Consider the following 23,186-nt stretch of genomic DNA (forward strand, 5'->3'; position numbering starts at 1 on the left):
GGGAAAAAAGCTTTATTAGGTGTGCTGTGTAATTCAGAGGGGGAAAGCTTTATTGCATATGCTGTGTAATTCAGAGGGGAAGAGCTTTATTATGTATGCTGTGGTGCTTGTTCGCTTTGTTGTGTATGCTGTGATGCTTATTCACGTATTTACATTGCCGTGTTTCCAGCCTTCCCTCCAGGAGCTCTGCACGCGAGCAGCGCCTGCTCCCCAGACGTTACAAATTACCATCATAACGCCCTTCAGGCGGAGGACCGCTTTGCGGTTACGGGGAAAACAGCCCCAACCTGGGGCCTGCCCCAGTTTAGAACCGATTTCCAGCGCCCACACCCCACTGGGGGCTGCAGGACGCCACCCCCCGCCGCCTCAGCGCCCCGCTTTCCCCGGGGGGGGCTCCGCAGCGACCCCCTCGGCCAGCCCGGAGGGCGGCGCTGCCCTCACCCAAGATGGCAGCTGAGGGCCGGCGCCCGGAGGGGCGGAGCGGGGCGGAGCGGAGCGGGGCCGGCTGCGGGGCGGCTCCGCGGCGGCTGCGGGGCTCCCGGCCGCTGCTCCCGGCCTCTCCGCCGTGGCGGCCGGCGGGCTGGCGCTGGGCACGCTGCGGGGCAGCGCGATGGAGCCCGAGGAGGGCGAGGACCGCACGCCGCTGCTGAAGGAGCCCCGGCTCGACGGAGCGGGTGAGGGGAGCGGGCGGCGGCCGAGCCCAGCCCGGGCTGCGGGGCCCGGCAGGGGGCGGGCCGGGCTGCGGCGCCTCCCCGGCGTCGTGTCGCCATGGAGCCGGGCAGGGCTTGGGGCGGCGGGTGGGGAGAGGAAGGGGAGCGGGGCAGAGGGTGCGGGTGGTCGGGGGTCGGGTAAGGGGTGTGCGGGGTGTTTTTGTGATTAGTGTCCCAGGAGAAAGTGTGAAGGTGACAGCGAGGCGGTGGGGTCCCGCAGCGTGCCCTGCAAAGTAACCTGCTTGCCGAGCAGCTCCCTTACGGGACAGCGGGTAACAAAACGGCTTAAAAGCTCCAGGGTCAGGTTTTAGGGCAGTGCCCTGCAGCAGAGGTAGCGCACCTCACCCGCAGGGAGGCACGGCACGGAGCTACTTCCTTTAACCGCCCCGCAGCCTGCGGTGCAGACCTGCTTCCCTTAGCTGCAATTCAAGGCTCTCGTTCACTTATATCTCCTTTTAAACATGCTCCTGAAGTCAGAGTTGTCTCTAGATGTAGCACCCGTGGCTTCCGGTCCAGGTAAGATCTCCAGCGTCATGGTTAGCTGCCTTAAGCTTTAGGGGGGACGACAGTAGCTCTTTGCCAGTGAATGTGGTGGTGTCCTAAAGAGGTGCGTAGCCAAAACACAGCTGGAATCTTCTTGAACCTTCTATTAACTTCACCTAATATTCTCAAGTGTTGCAAATGCACTTAGTAGGAAGACATAAAAAAGTCATTAGTGGTCTTAAGTTCTTACACATCGCCTTTGTGGAGCTTGCCCTCCAGATGAGGCATACACCAGCACAAGCCTTCCAGAGGCAGAGTAATGGACACTGCGGTGAATCTGCCTTTCCAAGGACAGGTCATATCATAAGAGCCATCTCAAGTCTTCTGTTATTATTGTTTAACCCCAGCAAATACAGGCACAACAACGGAAAGGTTAAATAGCTTTACTTGCAATTATATTCATTAGTTTAATTTCAGCGACTATACATTTTCTATTGAAAGGAAATTGCTTTTCAAACAACAGCAAAGGGCACTGAAGCTACTTGACTTGTTTTTCTGCATTAAGCACTTCCTGCTCTTGGCGCCTGTTGTTTTGAAAGCAAGCAATAAAGTCTTGGCTATATGTCATTTTAAAATGACATAAAAGCCAAGGCAAATGAGAGCAGCAAAGTCTCCTCTATGTCAGTTAAAAACCAGGTACTCCTTTTTCAAATGCCACCGAAGCAAGACTTGCCATTACTGTAGGTCTGGAAGATGTTTTATGTATTTGCATAGTAGCCTCTCTTGTTACTCATTTACTAAAGAAACATAGCAAATAATGCCTCGCTGTCAGCGTAACAATTTGTTCAGCCTTAGTAAACTTCAGATAGGTTTATCAGGGACAGAGACCTCAAAAAAAAAAAAAAAAAAAAAAAAAGAATAAGTTCTACAACTTTCATGAAAACTGCAGTCTCATAGAAAGGCTCTGTTGGTGCCCCTAAAATTAAGGGATCGCATAGACTCGTTACAGATTTCTAGAACGTTCTTGGGAAGAGGAGAGTCTTCAGATAGCTTGTCCCCAGGGAATGCTTTTTGCTTCTTACTGCAGATCAGAGAATCCAGTCAAGAAACATGCTGCAGCTGCAGATTGGGCTCCAGCCAATCCTGCTGTTCATAGATCTACTTGTTCTATTCAGAATTTAAACGCTGAATAGTCAGAGAAGCAATTGCTGCAGACTGAAGTAGTATCTGCAGGTGCTGATTGCCAATTCTGCCTCAGTTTCAGATGTCCGAGTTATAAAATTTTCTGTTATCACCACAGTTTCCTCACGAGGGGAAACTCCACCCTGGAACTATTTGTACATTCAGCGGATTCTTCATGTCATTTCTCAACAGTTTGACATTTCTGCTTTGGTAGCTGTAGACATCCCTGGTTCAAAAAGAGTATCTGCAGAGCTGTAAACTGTATTTTGTATACAGCCTCCCAGCTGAAATACATCTCAACTCTGATCCGAATCTCCTGGCACTGATCAATGATCTCTGCCAAATACTGCAGTGTCCTACTGTCGGAGGAAATTGATAACAGTGACAGTGCAAAGCCTGATATTGGGGTGTAAACAGCTGACAGAGTTGGTTTAATGCCACAATACAGGTTTAATGCTGAATCTAAGACCCATTTTCCTTTGACAACCTCATTATTATATAGTGACTGCAAGAAAAGGGGCAGATTGGATAACTGGGAAACTGCTACAGTTCTACAGTGCCTTGGCAGTGTTTGCCTCTTTTTTTTCTGTTTTTTTTTTTTTCCTTAGGCAGCTATTAACAAACATGTATTGGTTTATAAATGAACATACAGAAGGAAAACTTGTCTTAAAAACCAGCTTCACTGGCTGTTTTTTAGTGCTACTTTAAGAGTTTCAGTCCATCTTGAACCATTTTTAGGTACATTAAAGGCTTCCTGATGGTTTCATTTCTTTTATTTTTATTTTTTAACGTGAAGTTCCAGGTTGAATAATTATTACTGTATGTTCAAGAGGACTTTTGAATGCTTCTACATCTATTTCCACAGGCCACACAGCACATTTCCACTGCAGCCCCTACACTTGTGTGCACAGCTACCGGTAGTCTAAACCAGAATCACCTTTGTTTCACACATCAGTAGAAAAATGTGCGTTACTTTTTCCACCCTGATCTCTACCCATATTGAGTACACTCCTCAAGACTACAACAAGCTTATTTTTTCTTACCTGTAAATTTCTGAGATTATAGTAAAAACTGCTTGTCACTTGTTCTCTTGTTTTTGTTGTTGTTGGGTTGTGTTAAAACAAAAACTTGTTATTTATTCTCCTTTCAGTCCCTGCCTGCTGCTCAGCTCGCTACAATCTAGCACTGCTGGCCTTTTTTGGGTTCTTCCTTCTGTATGCATTGCGTGTGAACTTAAGCGTTGCTCTGGTGGATATGGTGGAACCTAACACAAGCTTAGCAAAGAATACGACTTCCAACGTGTGTCCGGAGCATTCGTCCACCATAAATACTCCTCGCAACACAACGGTGAGGTCTCAAACATACCGATCTGAAACGTGGCATGTAAAATTGTTTTTAATAAAGGCTGTGATTGATGAGTCATGCGTAGAAGGCAAGAGAACTGGCTGTTCGTTACCAGATAGCCTTTGCGGTGCTGCTCTTTTAAATCAAATCCAAAAAATAATAGCCTTAAATGAGTAGCTGATTTAGAAGTGCTGTGCTCAGGATAAGGTTTTAATTTTTATTTTTTTTAGTGTACGTCTTTCTGTGCTGTTCTTTACAAATTAGCTGGTCTGACCTTATAGATTATTATGACTCACTGTTTCATATGCCAGTGATGAACTGTTTCTGTTACATCTGCGTCAGAGCTCACATCACTATCTACATTTGCTTGGGCTTTGTACAGTTCTGGGAGTGTGACATTTCATTTTAAATTAACTAAAATGCAATGTTTTTCTCTTCTCTTCTTTGATTGCTTTCCCTGATCACAATTCTTGACTTTATATCCCTCACCTCCTCACTTTCTGTGCAGTAATCCTTAAAATCACATTTAACTATGAAAAGTTATATTTAAAAACGGTTTTGTTAATTTGGACATACATAATCTCACCTTATAGCCAAGGTTTATTACTGAGCCCTCTTGCCCTTTTCCTGCCTTTGTCTTGTTTGTTTGGAGGTCATTTATTATTTATCATGAGCAAATTGCCATTGCGTGTTGTAAGGGAAGAAGATTCTCCCTCATCACTTCTGCGAAATAAATGCTGCTCATTTAGGTGCTCATAAATAGGAGTTTTGGAAGTGATCCCAAAGTTTAAAATCACTTCCTTGGGCAACCATTTATGTCCTCTTGCTGACTTTTTTTTATTGCTTCCTTATCTTAGCCATCTTTGCTTTATTGCTTCTCTGCTAAACTCATTTTCCTCTGCCAGGCTTATCCTGTTCTTCCATCTATGCTTGCGAGTCCTGTCCTTGGTTGTTCTTTTTCTTTATATTAAATGTAAGTATCTGCGTCTCCTGGTTTGCTTTTCTCTCCGTAAGTTTTCTGCACGAAAAGCCATTTTCCAGACTGCAACAGAATGCCCATGCCGTGATACAGAAGTGGGATTTGCACATCTTGTGAAGATGGAGACCCTACAAAAGGCCATGAAAGATCTGCAATTTAGGCATGAAGGACTAATTAATCAAATTCATATAAAATATGGTCAGAGAAACTGCTGTCTTGAACTGACTGCATTTTGGGTTTTGTTTTCTCTTTTCAGGGAAAAAAGTATTCTTGGGATGCTGACACGCAGGGATGGATCCTTGGTTCTTTTTTCTACGGCTATATCATTACTCAGATTCCAGGCGGATATCTTGCAAGCAAAATTGGAGGGAAGCTCTTGTTGGGTTTTGGTGTCTTTGGCACCTCGGCATTCACCTTGCTTACTCCCTTAGCTGCGGATTTGGGAGTTGGCTACCTCATAGCTGTCCGAGCCTTGGAAGGACTGGGAGAGGTAATCCTTTTTTTCTATGTAACTTGAAAATGTATCCCAATAATTTATTGATAAATTGTAGTGATTAGACCCTGTGGCTGTTGGTAGGCTGGAGTAGTGCAAGGATTGTTTACTTTTGAGTAGTCTAATTTTATTTTTTGAATAATTAACCAATTTGCCCTATTTTTTAGCCTAAGCTTTTTTTAAAAAGAAAAAAGATAATTCCAGGTTTGTCTCAAGTGTCTTTACACATAAAACCTTTCTCATTTGTCAGAACCCAAGAGTTCAAACAATATTGTTTGTATTCTTGCAACCTTTCCAGTATATGAAGATTCAAAAGCAAGATAAATTAATTTTACCACCTTACTGTCACAGCTTACATGCTTATTTTTAAGTGGTTTCTTGCTAGGCAAGAAGCTAATGGGTTTTACTACTGCTTTTTAGTGAAATATTCATTTGAAACATGCAAACTTGAAGGAAGTTCTAAAATTGTTACTTTTCAGCAGAATGGCATTTTGTGTTCTAGGGTGTTACCTTCCCAGCTATGCACTCAATGTGGTCTTCTTGGGCCCCGCCACTGGAACGCAGCAAGCTCCTCAGTATTTCATATGCAGGTGAGAAGTTCCCACGCTGGTAACAGGATTATACATTTTTACTGCAGTAACAGGGAGGATTGACTTAAATCAAAGGGATTTACATTATCAATTTTAATCAGCATTTAATCTGAAAAGCATAACACTGAATTAAATCTTGCTTTGCATTCATTATCTTCATTTTTTCATGGCTTTTTTAGCCTCCAGTTAAGGTATTGATCTGCAGTGAAGTATAAACTTCAAACTGTGGTATCAAGCGGTACAAAGAGTTATTGTGAAACTGATTAATAGAAGATATTGTAAATAAAGGAAATATAACAGCAAAAATAAGATGGGGCAGAATCACAGGATTATTATTCTTATTTTTTAAGAGGTGGTTTTGGAGGAACTTGAGGAAGAAAATATCTGAAAATATCAGGTATTCCTGCAAGAGCAGCTTGTCAGAGATCAGTACCCTCTGACAATATTCTTTTAGATACTCCATGTGTGGAGGGTGTAATGTTTAATACAAAATGTAGTTATTTGAATATATTTAATGTAGTTATTTGAATATATTTGATGTTACGTGGGATTTTTTGATTTACAGAGTGAGACAAAGCGTACTGAAAACATAACACAGTCATAAGTTATGCTTAGCAAAGTATAGCAGTCACAATACCCAGTTCAAGTGCAATACCAACATGATTCCCATTATCTGTCTCTGTGTTGTCTCTGCCATCACGATGCTGGGTGTCTCCGTTTGCTGGGAAGAAGGGTGTGAGTTGAAGCCAGCTTGAGCCCATTGCCCTTTTCAAAATTATTTTGTTGGTTGTTTGGTTTCTATACTCTGTGTTGAGTTGTGTCACGTATTAACTCCCCTGATGCTGGTCTAGCTAACTAAGGGGGATATTCACATGATTTTAGTGAACTCAGGGGAAAACATTTACACTATCGGTTGATCCACTCAATTGATAGAGCTGTTTGGCTAATGCAAAGGCTGCCCCTCCAGTCCCCTTTGTGTTGAGATAGCCAGCTTTCCTTACAATGGCTCTGGTCAGTCACACCCTGCATTATTCCTGAGCATCGTGGACAGTTACAGGGCTATACCGTGTAAACAGTAACTGCAGTTTCTAATGAGTCTAGTAGCTCACTTGTGCCTGTGCCAACAGGAATGAAGCCTTAGTCCTTTCTTCCTATTTCCACATTTCCCTCCTAGTCAAGTGTCTCATTCCTTCCTGTGTGCTATTTCAGGCACTCATCAGACCCCAGCATGACCCACTTTAACCCACCTAATGCATCAGATGGTCTTTTTCTCTTTAATATCTATTTTCTGACATATTAGTGAGTTAAATCTGCTTGAAAAGAAGTCTGCACTTGAGAAGACAGCATACAAGATAAGTAGAGTACAGAGCTGGGGTTGACACTGCTTTTAGCAGTTAAGAGCTTCTAAATTAACCCTTTGTGAAGCCATATGCTAAAGTATAGGTGAGAAGAGGCTGTGACCTTGAACAGCAGGCGTGGATGGATAAGGCACCTTGTGTAAACTTAACAAAGTGTTTCCCTTTTCCCCACATTTTCTTGGTTGGCAGTCACGTGGTCTGTGGCTAAGAAAGTCCTGATCCTGTTGACTTTGTAAGTGAACACATGACAGAGTTACACATAGTTACTTTGCTTTGTATTTAACATGAAGTATGTGGTTTCGTTGTTTTGTGGTTGAAGCTTTCTGCCTCAAATAAAAATAGTTTCCATAAAGGAGGAATCTGGGTAGCCAGCGTATCGATACAATCTAATGTTTTCTGAGCTGAGATTAGGTTTGGAAAAGCGATTGTATAATTAATATTAAGAGGCGAGGTTTGATATTTATCACCAGTTGAAGGCTCCTAAGTATGTAAATAATATGGGTGCTACCTGCCACCCTTTTCAAAATGTACCTTGAATTGTATTTCAAGAATCGTTCGTTCCTGCTTTTGGCTTGTATCAGGACTGGAATCTGCTCATCTTTCCCTTCTACTTTGTCTGACCCTCCACACTGTCAAATTCAGGGACTGTGCAGTTAGAACCTGCTGGCTGTAAGGATGCCTTCTGGCTCTTGTGTCAAGCGTTTCTGTTTCAGTAGGAGTTATGGGCAATTTGGTTATAGAAAATCAGAACATTATTTCCCCCTTCCCTCCCCGGGTCCTTGATTGCACTGTGGTCAGCTCCCTCAGAAAGGTCAGTTGACTAAGTTGTATTGTTTTGAATGTATTGCAGCCGTTACGTTTTTGGAGACGAATGTGCCAAGAATGCTGTCTCATTGCCTTCTGCTTGTTATTTTGGCTGTTTAAGACCTTGTGATTCCCGTTTTCTTGGAGTTGCCAAAGCAGTTTATGGTGCCTTTTGATTCTTTCAGGAAACACCACCCTCTAGTGGTGGTGACAAACCTTAGCTGCATGGTTTGTTAGAAGAAAATAAAATACCTGTGAATTAAAAAAAAATAAATAAAATAAAATAAAATAAAAGGTCTAGAGATGATTTTTTTTTTCTGGTAGGTGCACAGCTGGGAACTGTTGTCTCTCTGCCACTGTCTGGCTTAATTTGTTACTACATGAACTGGGTTTACGTGTTTTACATATTTGGTAAGTTTTGTGTTGTTTTGTTGTTGTTGTTTTTTTTTTTAAATTATTATGCCATATATATAATCCTTTTTTTTTTTTTTTTTTTTTTTGAAAGCTATGGTATGTTGGTTTAGTATGTCTTATATGAAACTTAATTTAAGTTTTAAAGACATGTTCAACATGTAGGGCTGTCATTTTTTGTTTTTTATTTTTTTATTCCTGGGAAATTAGAGATATTTAAAGCTAGAAAGATTCCTTTGCTTCCAATGAACAAAGATGTCTCTGAGTTGGACAAAAATTGGCACAAGTCAAATGTTCTCAGCTTTCCCACCACTCGGAAATAACTAGCTGGAATTTCTTATTTGAAGTGTGAAATTAAGTTAATAACTTTAATCCCAGGAGCAATCTTCTACTATGAGTGAAAGAACGTCTGAAAAGTTACTGCTGTTTTAAGTGGAAACTCTGTGAAAATTTCTCTAGCAGTCACAGGAACCCTGAAGGAATACCCCAAATGCAAAGAATAGCATATTTGCTAACATTCTAGAAGAAGCTCAAACATAAAATAGTTGCTAATAGGATGTCATAGGTCTAACATGCTTTTTATAGGTTTATGTACGTTTCAAAGTTGTTTCATGCTCTGCACGGGGAAAAGAGAACCAGAATAAAAGACAAGGCTTACACTTTACTCAGCAGAACCACCTCCAATTTTTGTATAATTAAAACTGTTCAAAACAGAACTAGACAAAATAAATGACAATGTTTAAGTGAAATTAAAATACAGGTAATTTGAACCAATTTTTGGAAAGCTAGCTTTTTCAGATGACTGTTCTGGTGCCTTAGCTTAAAAGGGAAAATAAAGATTGGCATATTTGTTAAGCTATATGTAGTGATTTTCTGTATGCATGTGTGTATGCAAAGTGGTTCTTTTGTGATTAAATTCCTCTGTGTGAGCTGTATCATTTATGGCCGTTCCACGTGACTGATAAAAGTACAATGTGGATGTGTGTGTGGCTTTCTTGCTGTCTGAGGCACTTCCAGGAGGGAGAAGGGGGGGGGGGGAGAACTTCCTGCTTAGTCATCTTTATTGCTTATAAATGGGTATTGTTCCCTTTGAGGAGCTAATGTTTTTAAGTAGATAAAAAGTTTTTTCCAAATACCCTAATGTAATTTTAATGAATGTTATTTTTCTAACTAAATTATCCAAGAGCATTATTCACTCAGCGTAATAGCTCCTATTTTTATTTCTGCCTCTTCACCCATCTTTTCCCAACAATAGGTGCACTTGGCGTATTATGGTTCTTCTTCTGGATGTGGCTGGTTAGTGACACACCAGATACCCACAAGAGCATTTCACATGCTGAAAGGGAATATATACTTTCTTCTCTAAAAGATCAGGTACAGCACTTTGGTATAGCTTTGTTTGCTTACATTAGAATCTAAACTTCAAGTATTGTTGATAGCAAAATGCTCTCTTGATAGAAAAATGTCCTTAATTTGAGATAAAGGCAGAACTTGTATAAATGAGAAAATTGCTAATTAAACAAAGCATTTGTAGTAATGCTTTTTGTCACAAATGTTGTGATGCTTTTTAATAAAAAGCTCAGGTCTATCACTTGTCATTAAAATAAACATTGACCTGTATCATTTTTTTTAAATTTACAAAAACACATTTTGTACATGTATCTTCTAAGGGAGAGAGAGATTACTGTTGGCAGAGAAAACGTTTTGGAAATGCTAATGAGCCAGTTCCTAAAGCGTGCATATGAGTTTATTCCTGTGACTGGGGATATGCGTTTTTATGCTGTGAAGCTGGCTGAGAGATCAAAGCTAATATCTAGGATTGAGTAGGAAAGATTTAGCTAAATGCATCACGAGTTACTTTAAATATTTAATTGTTAAGGGTGAAAGCAGGAGGCAACAAATCTCAATAAGGGAAAGCATTTTTTAAAAAAATTCTGATTATAAAGTGTAATAGCAATTGGTTTACAATACTAAACAACAGAGCAGTAACATGCATTAGTATACCTTTAGTGAGAACTGAAATTGCTAGTGAATTCTTCTATTGACATACTCGCATTGTGCATTTCCAAATGAATGATCACTGTAGATTTGGGTAGGATTTTAACACCTGTAGTAACTGTTCATCTTGATGTCCTGATAATTCTTTCTATTATTTTTTTTTCTTTTTTCTCCTCTGCCTCCTGCTTGCTAGCTTTCTACACAGAAATCTGTTCCCTGGAGACCTATGCTGGAGTCCCTTCCACTGTGGGCTATCGTTGTGGCACACTTCTCTTATAACTGGACTTTCTATACACTTCTCACGCTCTTGCCCACATACATGAAGGAGATCCTGCGGTTTGATGCACAGGAGGTAAGATAAATAACTCAGAACAAAGTGACTATATTCTTAAAGAAATACAATAACAGAGGTCTGATGTGGTATTTAGTATGGAGACACTTGGAATGTAAATTAATAACTGGGAAATGGTGAAATAATTCCCCAGAATTGAGCAGATGCATCTACAATATTGTGTGCATTGTCCTTTCAACTGGATTTCAGGATTTATTTGATACTTAGCTTAACAATAGCTTTTCAGCTCATTTTTTCTGGTTGAAGATATGTGTTGCTCATTTCTAACTACTCGGATTTAAAATTATTTGAAAAATATATAAAGCAATAACTACAGAAAATATATTTCTCAGATACATGGTTTGCATGACTGCTTCAAATTTTATAGTGTTTTTTATGGCTTCAGAAATACTCTCTACTTAGCTCACTCATAAAGTAGAAAATTGTCTTTTAACATTAAGGACATCTTTGGGTAAGTGACATTTTAAGTATTTTAAGGAGGAAAAAAAATACACTTCAGTGTGATTGGTTCCTCTTCCAAATCATTATTTTCTTTAATTTCTTCAGTGAGTAGCAGAAATACAATACCTTATGTTAACAATAGGATGAAACAAAATCATAAAGTCCAGAGATATTTCAAGGATTTTTTTTTTTTAACGAAATGGTTTATCAGGCAAAAATTAAAGGGTTTAAAATATTTGTATGGCAGTTAGTTGACTCTCCTTTTTCTTCTTTCTTCAATGGAAAAACGTCAGCAACAGTGTCTCCAGTATAAGCTGGTACTTCTCGGGTAAAAAGGTCCTCAGGTAGAGATTTCAAGAAGCTTAGCAGAGCCTTTTCCTGGCTTAACATCTGAGACTGGTTTAGAGCAAAATGGAGATGCACACCATGCAAGAAGGATGTGATGCCAGCAGTCTTGTAAGGAAAAGATGAGGAATCTGTGTTAAAAGAGAAGGTTGCAGTCAAGCATACTGGAAAAAATGGCCGAAGTTGCTGTTTAGCTTCTGTATTATGCCTCCCTAGGGAACACCTGAGTAAGCATCTATGAAAGGCATATGTTACTCAATGCATGTATGTTGTAAGACTCCATTGCATGAAATGCCAGCAGGTTCTGCTGTGGTTTCCTGTGTCTAAGGGTTATGTTTCTTCTTTTTGGAGTGACTCCATCGGTGCCGACTATTGTGACACATTAAAGAAAACAGATTTTTTTTAAAAAAAATTGCATAATAGTGTCAGACTAGCTTTCTTTGCCACGCATTTAGTTGTAAATTCCATTAGTGCAGTAGCAACTGCATAGTCCACCAGTTTCCATCCTATAATAAAGAGATCAGTTAAAAATTAATGCTGTGTCTTCGGACAGTGCTTCATAGTCACAGTAACAAAACAAACAAACCTTTTATCTTCTGTTTTTCAGAATTTCAGTTGTTATTTTTGAAAGCCAAGCATTGGAACCTAGCAGGCAACAACTTTGGATTTGGATAGAGTAAATTTCAGATGAGGATATGTTTGTAGTGTCATGTCAAATTAAATGTCCTAGGGAAGCTTTTACCTCTTTTTTGCCAAATATACATTTTATAATAGTGCATAAATTTTACAGTATTTCTATCCAGTGGCTATCCAGATACCTCTTTTTAAGCTCAGTTTAGGTGAAATTATAGTTCAATTATCAATAATTATTTTTAATAGCATGGAAAGGCTGAAAACTGATGCTGCTCAGTAGAACTTGTGTTTCCCTCATGAGAAAAAAAGCAAGCATAATCAGGCAGAAGTCACTAAACAGCTCTAGTTTAAAGAAATGGAAGTCAGCAGGTGACATTGGTGTAAGTAACGGCAAGTCCTGAGTAATAGCTTTGCTTTGGGATCATAGGATGCCCAGACAGAATCTGATGAAAGTCTTAATTCTGTGTCTTCTCTGGTTACAGCCATCATCAGATGTGTCAGCAGATAGCTGTGGGATAGCATAACATTGCAGAGTAGTAGCAGTACAGAACCCTGAGATCACAGATTCCACAACAGCTTTCAAAATCCTGTATAATACTTATAGCTTCCACTTACCTTAGTAACTCATTGATTTGAAACTTGTGTTTCTGGGTACTTGCAAAATTGGGTTAATGACCACAACATACCTTTTTTGCATAGTTTCCTTTTTCCTGACCAGTTGCTTATTTAAGCCTTTGAGTTTTTCAGCTGGCTGCGTTGGTAGTTATGGCTCAAGTCATGCAATGAAGAGTTTACACATCAGTAACTTGAAAATGCTTTGCCTTTTCTGTCCCTAGGTTTCTGTCCCTAGGTTTCTCTCATGGTAAAACCAACAATAGTTATGTGAATGGATGTTCCTAACACTCCTGACTCAAACTCTGTTATTGCTCCAAGACAAGTGATTTTTTCAGCAAATTGAACTGTCATTTCAGTGTTTTAACTGTGGTTTTGTTCTTTTTTAATCTCCTTAACAGAATGGCTTTTTATCTGCTCTGCCTTATTTTGGCTGCTGGTTATGTATAATTCTGTCTGGTCAAATTGCTGATTATTTACGGGAAAAGCAGAAGTTCTCCACTGTTTGTGTTCGTAAATGTTTTACCCTAATAGGTAAGTGCAAGTACTGTCTCTTGGAACATACTATGGGGCCATTCTGTGGAAAAAGTTAAAGCTTGTGGAGTGAATTGTGACAATCTGATGTGAGATGAGGCAGGATTGTGTGTGGCATGAGAGGAGCCACCCTTCGATGGTATCAATCATGCTAGGTTCTGGAAGTGGAACTAAAACAAGCACGGTGTTTTTTCACTCTGTTTTTTCACTCTTCATAATCCCTACTCCTGAAATTGGAGAATGTACATCTGCTTCCTGCTGAGAAGTGTTGAACAAGTGCTATACTGCTGCACTTAATATCAGGCAAGAGAGAATTAATCTTGGTGAATTTTCATGGTATTTCATGAAATAGTATATTGCAATACTGAAATATTAAGCACTATAACAGTCTAGTAAAAGGTAATATATCTGCAGAGTTTACATTCCTCAGCTTTGTGTAGGAACATCTTTTTTTTCCTTTTTGCTCTCCTGGAATATTCCGGAGTTGACACGTTGACATTCCTTACTAATTAATGAGTAATAAACTTTTGAAGACTCGTCTAGACCACAGGTTGCAATGGAGCTTGTAGACTTGATTCTTTCTGGAAGAAATTGTACCTGGCTTCTGTTGGTCCATAGAACTTGGAGTTTACTGCTTCTGTCAGTACTTCATTATTTCAAATATCATGTTTCTTTGCCTTTTTAAGGTTTAGGTAATGTCAGCTGGAGCCAAAGTGAGAATACAAAAGAGGTGTAAAGGTCCCTTGAATTGAAGTAGTAATTAAATTCCAAATGAGAACAGCTGTTTGTCGACGTGTTCACATGTATTGTCCCTAGCCAACATCAAGCTGTTTAGATGCTTTTTATTTTAGCAAACTGGCTTCATACATCAAATATAGCCTTTAAATACTATTTATTTCACTTTATTTCAATGGAATTATGAATGGCAGAGGCAGGTGGAATGTTCAGTGAGTGCATTCTTTGTTTTTTCAGAAGAAAGATTAATTGTAAGAGATGCTTGACAAAAAAACAAAAGGAGTTAGACTAGAAAAAATAACAAGTAAAGACTGAGATGAATTAAAGATTGAGGTGTGTATTCAAGTGGGTAGGGCAATGGTGAAATTTACTACACTACTTAGAATCACTGCTTGCAGCCTCTGAAGTTTTCACAGTTGTCTTGTGAGGGAGAGCAAGAAGAAAAAAAAAAGCAACGTAAATACTGTATCTCTTTTAAAAAAGACTAAAAAGAGATATGCAAAAGTCAGTGTTGGCTCCTGAAACCTGGAGGTTTAAATGGGAATAACTTCTTTGCAGTGCACTGTTCACCTGTTGGTCTGAGTGCAGCTTCTGTTACTTGTATAATCGTAAATAAAATGAACTTGTGAAGTCACTTTTAGCAGTACCATTGGCTTTCAGGTGAAGCTTGTTCTTTTCAGCTAGAGTAGGATTTTTCTAGTCTATCCAACATTTCCTGAGACAGCCACGGGTTTATAAACCATCTGCTCTTCCTCGCTGGCCTACTGTAATACACATAGTGAAGTGCTGGATTCTGTACACTAGATGGTGTTGGAGGTTGTATGTATACATAGCTCAGAGCCTCTTGATGTCTCTCTGGTTAAAAGTCCCCTGATTCTAAAATTTCTTTTGAAGGAATGATTGGACCTGCAGTGTTCTTAGTAGCAGCTGGATTCATAGGATGCAACTACGCGCTGGCTGTTGCGTTTGTGACCATATCAACAACACTAGGAGGATTTTGTACGTCTGGTTACAGCATCAACCATCTGGACATAGCACCTTCGTGAGTATCACTGAAGCAATTGTTAATGTATGACCACTTCTGTTGTATTCCTGGAGTGCCTGGGAGCTTTAGCTATTGGCCATAGTGCTGTACAGACCTGGAATGGAAACAGTGACAATGACTCAGGTTTACAGTTTTAAACAGTGTATTTGCAAAAAGTGCAAGTTTGGTAGAGAATATGATATGAACAACAGATTAGCCCTGTAATTCAGGCATTTTTTGTTTGTTTGTTTGAAAAACATATTCTGTATCCTGGTATTAAAATTATATTTGGAGTAGGTGACCTGTTATCACTAGATGATGAATCTTGAATATGATTAATCCAAGTTACTCTTAAATGACTTTTAAAAATGTAAAGTCAAACTATAGTTTGTATTTTCTCCTCTGTTACAAATTCAGAATCTGACAGATCCATCTATTTCCTGAGAGGCGTATGTATATATATATGTAGATTCTTTTGAGCCTTCAAATAAGCATTCTTTGCACTGGTAACAGTCAAGTACTTTGCTCTGTTGTTAATTTACCTATTTGCAGGAGCACTTACGTATGAGCAGGGTCAAATGACTTTATGACCAAATAAAAGAGTGCTTATATACTAATGTGTGAGATGAAAAGAATTTATCTGTGAGTGGAGAGGAAAGAATATGTTGTAGAGATTTTATCTAGGAAAAAATCCTTAATATCTGGGCAAAACCAAAGGTGGTATCCAGGCTTTGGTGATTGAAAGGATGGTGGTCAGGTCTACAATGATGAACAAGATTTGACTTGTGGATGTGAAATGGTGTGGGACTCTTTGTAAAGTTAATCTTGACAAATTAGCTTAGGTAGCAAGCAAGATGGAAGAAACCAGTGTCTTAACTATAAACAGCATGTACTGTGAACTGAACATGAAAGTAAGAAGAATAGCACCTGTGCTGCACTTTGTTTAATATCAAGTAGGATTATGAATGTAGAAGGTCTAGTTAAAGCACGGCACCTGGAGGATTATGGGGCCATTATGCAACTTCTATTTCAAGCTTACCTTTGCAGCTGCAGAAGTTGTTTTTCTACAAATGTAAAACACTGTCTAAGAGTTACTTATTTTATTTTTGTGTGTTTAAAAACATGAAACACAAGCATTAACATCAAGAGACATTATTTGTGCAAGCTCATTAATGGCAGAACTTGGATGTGTCTAGAGAGGAAGGCTGGCATCCATTCCTAAGCCCTCTACCTGGCAGCTGTAGTAGTTGGAGAGCATGTAGTGGCTGAGGCAGGGTGTTACAGGAGAAAAGAAGGGTCATATTTAAGGCAGACAAACATTGCTTGTGGGAATTCATTCCTTTCATTGCTCTGTCAGAGTTTACATGTGGTAGGTCAGTTGGACCAGACTCTTGTGTCTATGAGGGCCATGTTCTTACCCTATAACTTCAAGAAGCGCTCATCCCTCTTCATAATTAAAGAATTCCTAAGAGAGCAGGTTCCTGAAGTGTAGTATGTAATGGGGGTCTGCAGCAGCTTGAGTCCAAAGTTAAACGTATCAATTGGGAAGTGAATGTTGGATCCAGTGACATTACTTGAGGCCTAGCTGATTTATTACTTGTTTTCTGGGTATGTCTTTTCAAGCTCTGAAGTCTAGTTTTTAAAATTGGAAGGACTGAGTGTTAATGAAGTCAGCAGGAGCTGTGCTTTGAACATAAGAGCAATGTTCATAAATATTCTTAAAGTGGGATCCTGAGGATCTCAAGTCAGTCGTTCAGTAGGTGCATGCATTCTTGGCCTGTTTTCAGTCCCAGTCTGTAGGGTTGTGACATCCATCTCTCACAAATGTTGTGGAAATAAACTTATTTTATCAAAAAATCTACTGGAAAGCCCTTGGGATGATATAGGTGTTGAAAAATGCAACAAGAAAAAATCATGATATAGCATGCATATCAGCAGGCATAGTTAGATCCACCACGTGAACAGCTGCAGTATCCCTTGACCAAATCCCTCTCTGTTCTTCCTATCCTTGACAGTCATGCTTTTATTCCATTTGTGTTTAAACTGGGCAAGTTTCTCGGCCCTTCTTTCCTCTCAAATAGTCCGAAGGGAGCGGATTGGTTACAAGTCTAGGAGAGGCAGATGTCTCACTCAGAGTTCAGGAACTTGGACCTGATGTGGGCAATAGCAACAAATGCCTTCATGTACAGGAAAGCTTTACTGGACAGGAGGAACACACTCAGGGTAGAGGCTGTTTTACTGAAATCATTGAACCTCTATTCAACAAATGCATGCTTTAATTCAAGGAAAATATGTTCAAATGGAGACAGAGAAGGAAAAGAGAATCTCCTTGTAACAAAGGTAATAGGAAAAGAAAAAAAAAAGTCTTCAAATACAGAAACACCAGGAAGTTTAAGATGAAAGGAAAAAAAAGTCCTTTTTTTTTTTTTTTCTTTCCCCTCTGCTTAACTTTTTACAGGGGTCTGAACTTTCTTGGATGCAACGGCCATGCATCCAATGGCATTCACAATTTAAGGGATAAACTTTGCATAAGTGTAAAAATCTCAAAACAAGTTCTGCATGAGAGTGTGGAGGAGACCTCTGTTAAGAGTTTGCCTTCTTGGTTTGTTTATTTTTCCTTAAAACATGTTAGAATAACCAGAAGTGATTCAAAGCAATTTCAAAATGCACTTAGATGTCTATTTGCATTAGTTAAAAGTAAGCTGACTAGAATAGCAAAGAGTCCATTGTTGCTACTAAAACTTGCATTATACCAAAGAAATAATGATTACATTCTCAGGAAAAAAAACATGAATGAAAATACTGATGCTGGAAGAAAAAACAGTATTTGCTCTGTGTGTTTGGTTTCTAACACACATTTATTAGGCCATCGGTGCATTGAATTGCTGGAGGAGGGAAAGGGGGCATTGTTCTTGTGGGGAAAAATGTTTTCTATTCTAGTTGTCTAAACAAACATCAATACATTGCCATGTTTATAATTTTTATTATCTCTGTCACCGTGGGCCCTTATAGTATTCCACATAATGAACACCTCACATCTCTTTTTTATTATTTTTTTTTTTAACAACTTAACCACTCTTCAAGTCAATTTGTATTTGCTTATCCCCACTATGCCATGAGAATTCAACCAATAACTTACTTTTAGTCTTGCTCTATAGATGTGTCTCTTTCTTTCCCATTTCATATGGGAGTCTCCGCTGTGCTGAGGGAGTGGTATAGCAGTTATCTGCATCAAACAGCAAGTGCTATCAAGAATGCAACCCATGTCAGAGACAGCAGGCAGAAATAGAGGCATTTAGCCAGTAATTAATGGCCAAAGATCTATGTGACAAGAAAAAAAAAAAACACTATTAAACTGTGTTTAAAGTTTGTCTTAGCAATATTGTGGTGCTTCAGCATGTTGAAGACAAAATGCACTTGGTTCTTCTTGAGGGCTTTAAATAGAAAGGCTTTCGAAGGAAGCTTTTATGCTTTCACATCATCTTTATAAAGGCATATTAATTCTTAAACACTCTAATGGAGAAACATGTTACATGGTCATTCTTATAAGAAATAAGAATCATTCTAATTACAGCAGTGGAGCTCAATCTAAAATATGTTGCCATGCTCTAAACTCATGTGTATTGTTGACTTTCAAGAAAAATCAGCTAATAGGCTTGACAATTGACTCTTGTCAGGGAAAAAAAAAAAAAAGAAAATGTTTTCTGATGTTACTGGACTGGATACATATCACAACCTTTTATAATATATGGTTGAATTTTCATGTTTTGGTAAATAAAATGTCAAAGCTATGTACCACTCTTTGGAGATGAAATCATATTTCTGCTATGTTGTCATTATTAAATCAATGAGGACACCATTTCACTCTGTTAAACAGCCCCAACCAGTAACTGGGAGGTATCCCAATTTTCCAGTAGTAACTACAACTGATACTGGTATTCCGTATGATTCCTCAGCCAGCAACCCCCCCTTAAAGATCTGAACTGCAGGGATCTGTGCTCTGGTGGCTGGAAGGTCGAGCTCAGACATAAAAATGTCTAGCTCTTCTTTCCTTTGAGTCTCTCTCACAAGTCTGTGCTTGTGCTACAGTTTCAAACGTGATTTTTTGGTATTGCAACACTTCTGTGAGATGTCTAATTGCACAGAGAAGAAGTGCTGAGACTCGGTTATTAAGCAAGTTACCAGTTTTTCCCAGCGAGTTTTTATGGCCGCTGGTGCATATGCATGCGCGTGCGTGGTGAAGCAACGTGTCCATGGAGCAGGAAGCCTTGGAACAGAACTGCAAGAATGGCAACCAGTAAAACGGGTCGAGGCAGACCCATTTCCCATTGGCCTTGACCCACAGAAAGCTGCAGGGAAGGACTGCTGCAGAGCTCTGCAGACTCCTTTAGCGTATCTCTCTGTAGTATAGTGGAAATATCCATCCAATCAGTGTTAATTAATTGCCTTTTTGGCAATGACACCTGCACCATCTCGTACTGTTGCCAAACAACACTGTCATACTCCTTGTTGTCTTTCCACTTCAAGGCATGCAGTGTTTCTTTTCTAACTTTTTCAATGGATCCCTTCCAGATAGTTTGGTTGTGGCTTAGCAAAGGGGATGTGGTTTTGGATTATGGATTCTAAGCAAAGCCGTGAGTAATTTAACTTAAATTCCATAACTGGCCTCTGGAGAATGATGGCATATGGAATGAATTGCCAGCGAGGTGTTACTAGAATAATAAGCTATTCCCACCTGAATACTTGTGTTTTAATTTGTCTGTGTGATCAAGATGAGGCCTGTGTGATCTGATTAGGCAAAATCATTTCCGTGACTGATAAACAGGATAAGTTAATAAGCCTTGATAATAATTTCTCTTGCAGGTACGCTGGGATTCTTCTTGGGATCACAAATTCTTTTGCTACCATCCCCGGAATGGTGGGGCCAGTTATTGCCAAGAGCCTTACTCATAATGTAAGTCCGTTTACTTTTCTTTTTTTTTCAGTTACTGTATTTTTTATCTCTATTGAATGTCAGTTCTGTCTTCTGAAGTCTGTAGTCAAAAATGGAATCTCGGATATACGTGCAAGTTCTGTTACTGTGAACAGCTTAACCTTGATCAGAAAAATAAAGATACAGTCAAAGACCTGTGTGGGGCTTTAAAATTTAGTGATTCAGCCCTTACATTCTCTTGGAATAAAATGTACGTTTTTATGGCATTATGGATTCATAGTAGGTTAAAACCAACCAGACAAGACAGTTGTGGTATTATTGTAGCAAAGTAAGACAAGCTCTTACTTGTTTTCTAAAATTGTTCTCATGTGAGGTTCTGAGCTGTAAGGTCAGCATTTGTCAGATGAACCAGAAACTAGATTCAAACGTGCAGTTTTATAATGCACCCCTTTGTATGGATATTGTATGATCCGGATGTTCTAAGCAGTGTTATTCTTGCACCTAAATTGGGCAGTGTTGGATCTGACCTCCAAGATGGCTTAGTCAGACAAAGGGTCATTTGAAGCAGAAAAAGGGGGAGAGAAGTTGATTACTTTTTTTTAAAAAAAAGAACAATATGAATTATTCTAAAATCATCTAAGAAAAGAAGGTGTGCAGACTAAGTTCATTGATACAGCTGAACTTTTGGAGTTGGTAATCACTCCAATCATTTCCTTAAAAATAACAAAAATGCTAGTTAATGCATGAATCCAAATAAATTAGGTTCTTCCAAACTCTTAACAAGGGGTGTTGATTTTTTATTATTAATATTTTGGTAGGTTGGGTTTTTGAAGGATGGATTGGTTTTGTTTTTTTTCCCCTCATCCTAACATACTCTCCTGGTAGTTTGTTCTTGTAGTAAGGTCATTTACAGGTTTGGTACAGTACACATCTGTAATTTAAAAATTAAAAAAATAAATAAAAATTGTCCTTAAGACATATATGAATTTCTTCTTTATTAAAAAGAACAGATGCTATTCTGTGCTACATGGTTTGTGTATAACTAACATATGTTTAAAAAAACTTAGAGTACTAGAAGAGAAGCATTGTAGTCATTTACTGCTTAGCTTAGAGGACTCCAGCTCTTGGATGATCTGACCAGAAAACAAGGTAGAGTTCCCCTTATGGTAATGTTCTCTGTGAGTTTGCATAGCCTTCATGCAAATGTAGATTTAGATCTGAAGGCTGTGCATCTCAGATGATAAACTATTCCAGATAGTCCTATCAGAATTAGACTATGTAAGCTGTTTTGTTAAACTGCAGTTGACTAAAATGATAATTTGTTATGTTTGTAATGCTTTTATGTTGCTATAAAGTCAAGATGCATGGCATTTACGTTTAAATAGGCATGTGCCATAGCATCTGCTTTAAAAATACTTTTTTTTTTCTTGAGCGTGTAGCTGTAAATTGACTGCATCTTTTTTTTTTTTTTTTTTTTCCAATTTGACAGAACACTGTGGGAGAATGGCAGACAGTTTTCTATATTGCTGCTTCCATTAATCTATTTGGAGCAATTTTCTTTGCATTATTTGCAAGTGGAGAAGTTCAGGACTGGGCAGTCAGTGGTTATCACTTGCATCGAAACTGAAGGAGACGTTGAAAATACCAAAGCTGTGCTGAATCCCAATGTGCTAGAATTATGTGACCAGAAAAGTGCCTTCCCTACTGATGCCTAGGAACCTTCAAAGCCTTTCAGTTAAAATATTTTATCTGTGTATCTTTTGTACTGAAAATCATTTGACGTTATGTGTGTGTGCTATTTCCTAATGAGAAACTACTTGGATTAAATAGAATAGATTCATGCTAGAACTTGATATCAAATATATGATCTGAGATGACATTTTAAATCAGTGTGCTAGGATCCATTTCCTTCCAGTTTTTAATTAATATTTTCTGAATTAACGTGTAGGCAGATGTTTGCTGATACTGAAATGAGAGGAAAAAGCAAAGTGATTATGTAGCACTGTGAGGAGGAATGGCATGCAAAGAATTGTACACACAGAAAAGCGGTGTTTTGATTTCCATGATGAGATTGATAGTGTTTCGCTGTTTAAAAAGCTAAAAGATTTCTAGTTTTCTACAATCTTTTATAAAGCTTTTATTTTGTCAGTGTTTTAATTATTGTCTAAGAAATGCACACTTGATTTTACTCTATTTTACGCACAAGTCTTCAAATAGAAACATTCCCTGTTTCAAGAATACAGCTTCACAATTGATACAAAGCAATGAGGAAGTGAAATATGCAGTTGTGACTGACTGAATAAGCCACGTGTTACTGTTCTCTGTAGTGCAGGTTTTTTTAAATAGGCCTTATTTTCATTCAGCTGTTGAAAGAAGAAGCAGTGCAACTCTGGTTTAAATCTAGGCAGTGTACAAGAATGATCTAGAAATAGAGGATCTGCATGTTTACTTGAAAATAACTTTCAATTTGGCAGTTCGTTTTTGTCTGTTAAAATCAATGCAGTGGAATTATTTCCTCTTTCACGTAGATATATTTGTCAGCTTGTCATTGTAAATGCAACAGATAAGGCCATTGTAGGGAATAAATGAGGAAAATCAGTTCTCCAGTAGCCTCATTAGTCAGATAAAAGTAGAATAAAAAGAACCAGTGCAATATCCTGATGGTATTAATCTCCCGTCAGCATAGAATTTGACACTCAAGAGCATCCTTTGCACGATAGGCAATTAAATGCCACACACTAAGATTAAGTTAATGAAAACAGTGGCCTAGTTAAGAACAAATGGCTGAGTAATCTTGTAGTCACAAAGCAAAGCAAAATTCCTGTGCCAAAGATTCCTGGATTGGAGCAATTAGGTAAAAAATAAATAAATGAATAGAAATCACTGGGCTCTGGGTTTTTCATTTACCACCAATGCAAAAGAAAAGCCCAGTACTAACGCTGCTCCAGTGGAGCCTACCTTCCTTCATTTCTAGGAAATGGCATCTGCCGCCTCTTTTTAGCTTTAGCCATTTGGTTTTGACCTTCCTTGAAGTGTCATGTTCTCTGATGGTGGAACTGTGTTTAAATCTGTGTTTGTCTGCAGCATTTCCACAATAAACAGTGTGAAGTTCGGTTGTAGTAGTTCAGTGAGAGTATGTTAAGGCTATATTGTATCCTTATTGTTTCCACAATAAATGGAACGAGTATTTACGTGTGCATCTGTTGTTGAAAATAACCACCTCCC

At 38.9% G+C, this 23,186-nt stretch overlaps 1 protein-coding gene across 2 annotated transcripts; it reads left to right on the forward strand.

Moving 5' to 3' along the window:
• The first annotated feature begins 492 nt into the window (after nucleotides 1–492).
• Nucleotides 493–23,165, forward strand: SLC17A5 (solute carrier family 17 member 5). 2 transcript variants are annotated; one of them, XM_082755721.1, is made up of 11 exons: nucleotides 493–674; nucleotides 3,526–3,722; nucleotides 4,955–5,188; nucleotides 5,694–5,781; nucleotides 8,268–8,354; nucleotides 9,610–9,728; nucleotides 10,546–10,704; nucleotides 13,137–13,269; nucleotides 14,899–15,046; nucleotides 19,892–19,982; nucleotides 21,451–23,165. In XM_082755721.1, the coding sequence occupies exons 1-11, from the start codon at nucleotides 611–613 to the stop codon at nucleotides 21,586–21,588; spliced, it is 1,458 nt and encodes a 485-aa protein (XP_082611847.1). In that variant the 5' UTR covers nucleotides 493–610; the 3' UTR covers nucleotides 21,589–23,165. The 2 variants fall into 2 exon arrangements, with proteins under 2 accessions (XP_082611847.1, XP_082611848.1); XM_082755722.1 differs by lacking the exon at nucleotides 493–674 and adding an exon at nucleotides 961–1,226.
• The last annotated feature ends 21 nt before the right edge of the window (nucleotides 23,166–23,186 follow it).

Source organism: Aythya marila, assembly GCF_965140915.1.
Source record: "Aythya marila genome assembly, chromosome: 3".
Classification (NCBI taxonomy): Eukaryota; Metazoa; Chordata; class Aves; order Anseriformes; family Anatidae; genus Aythya; species Aythya marila.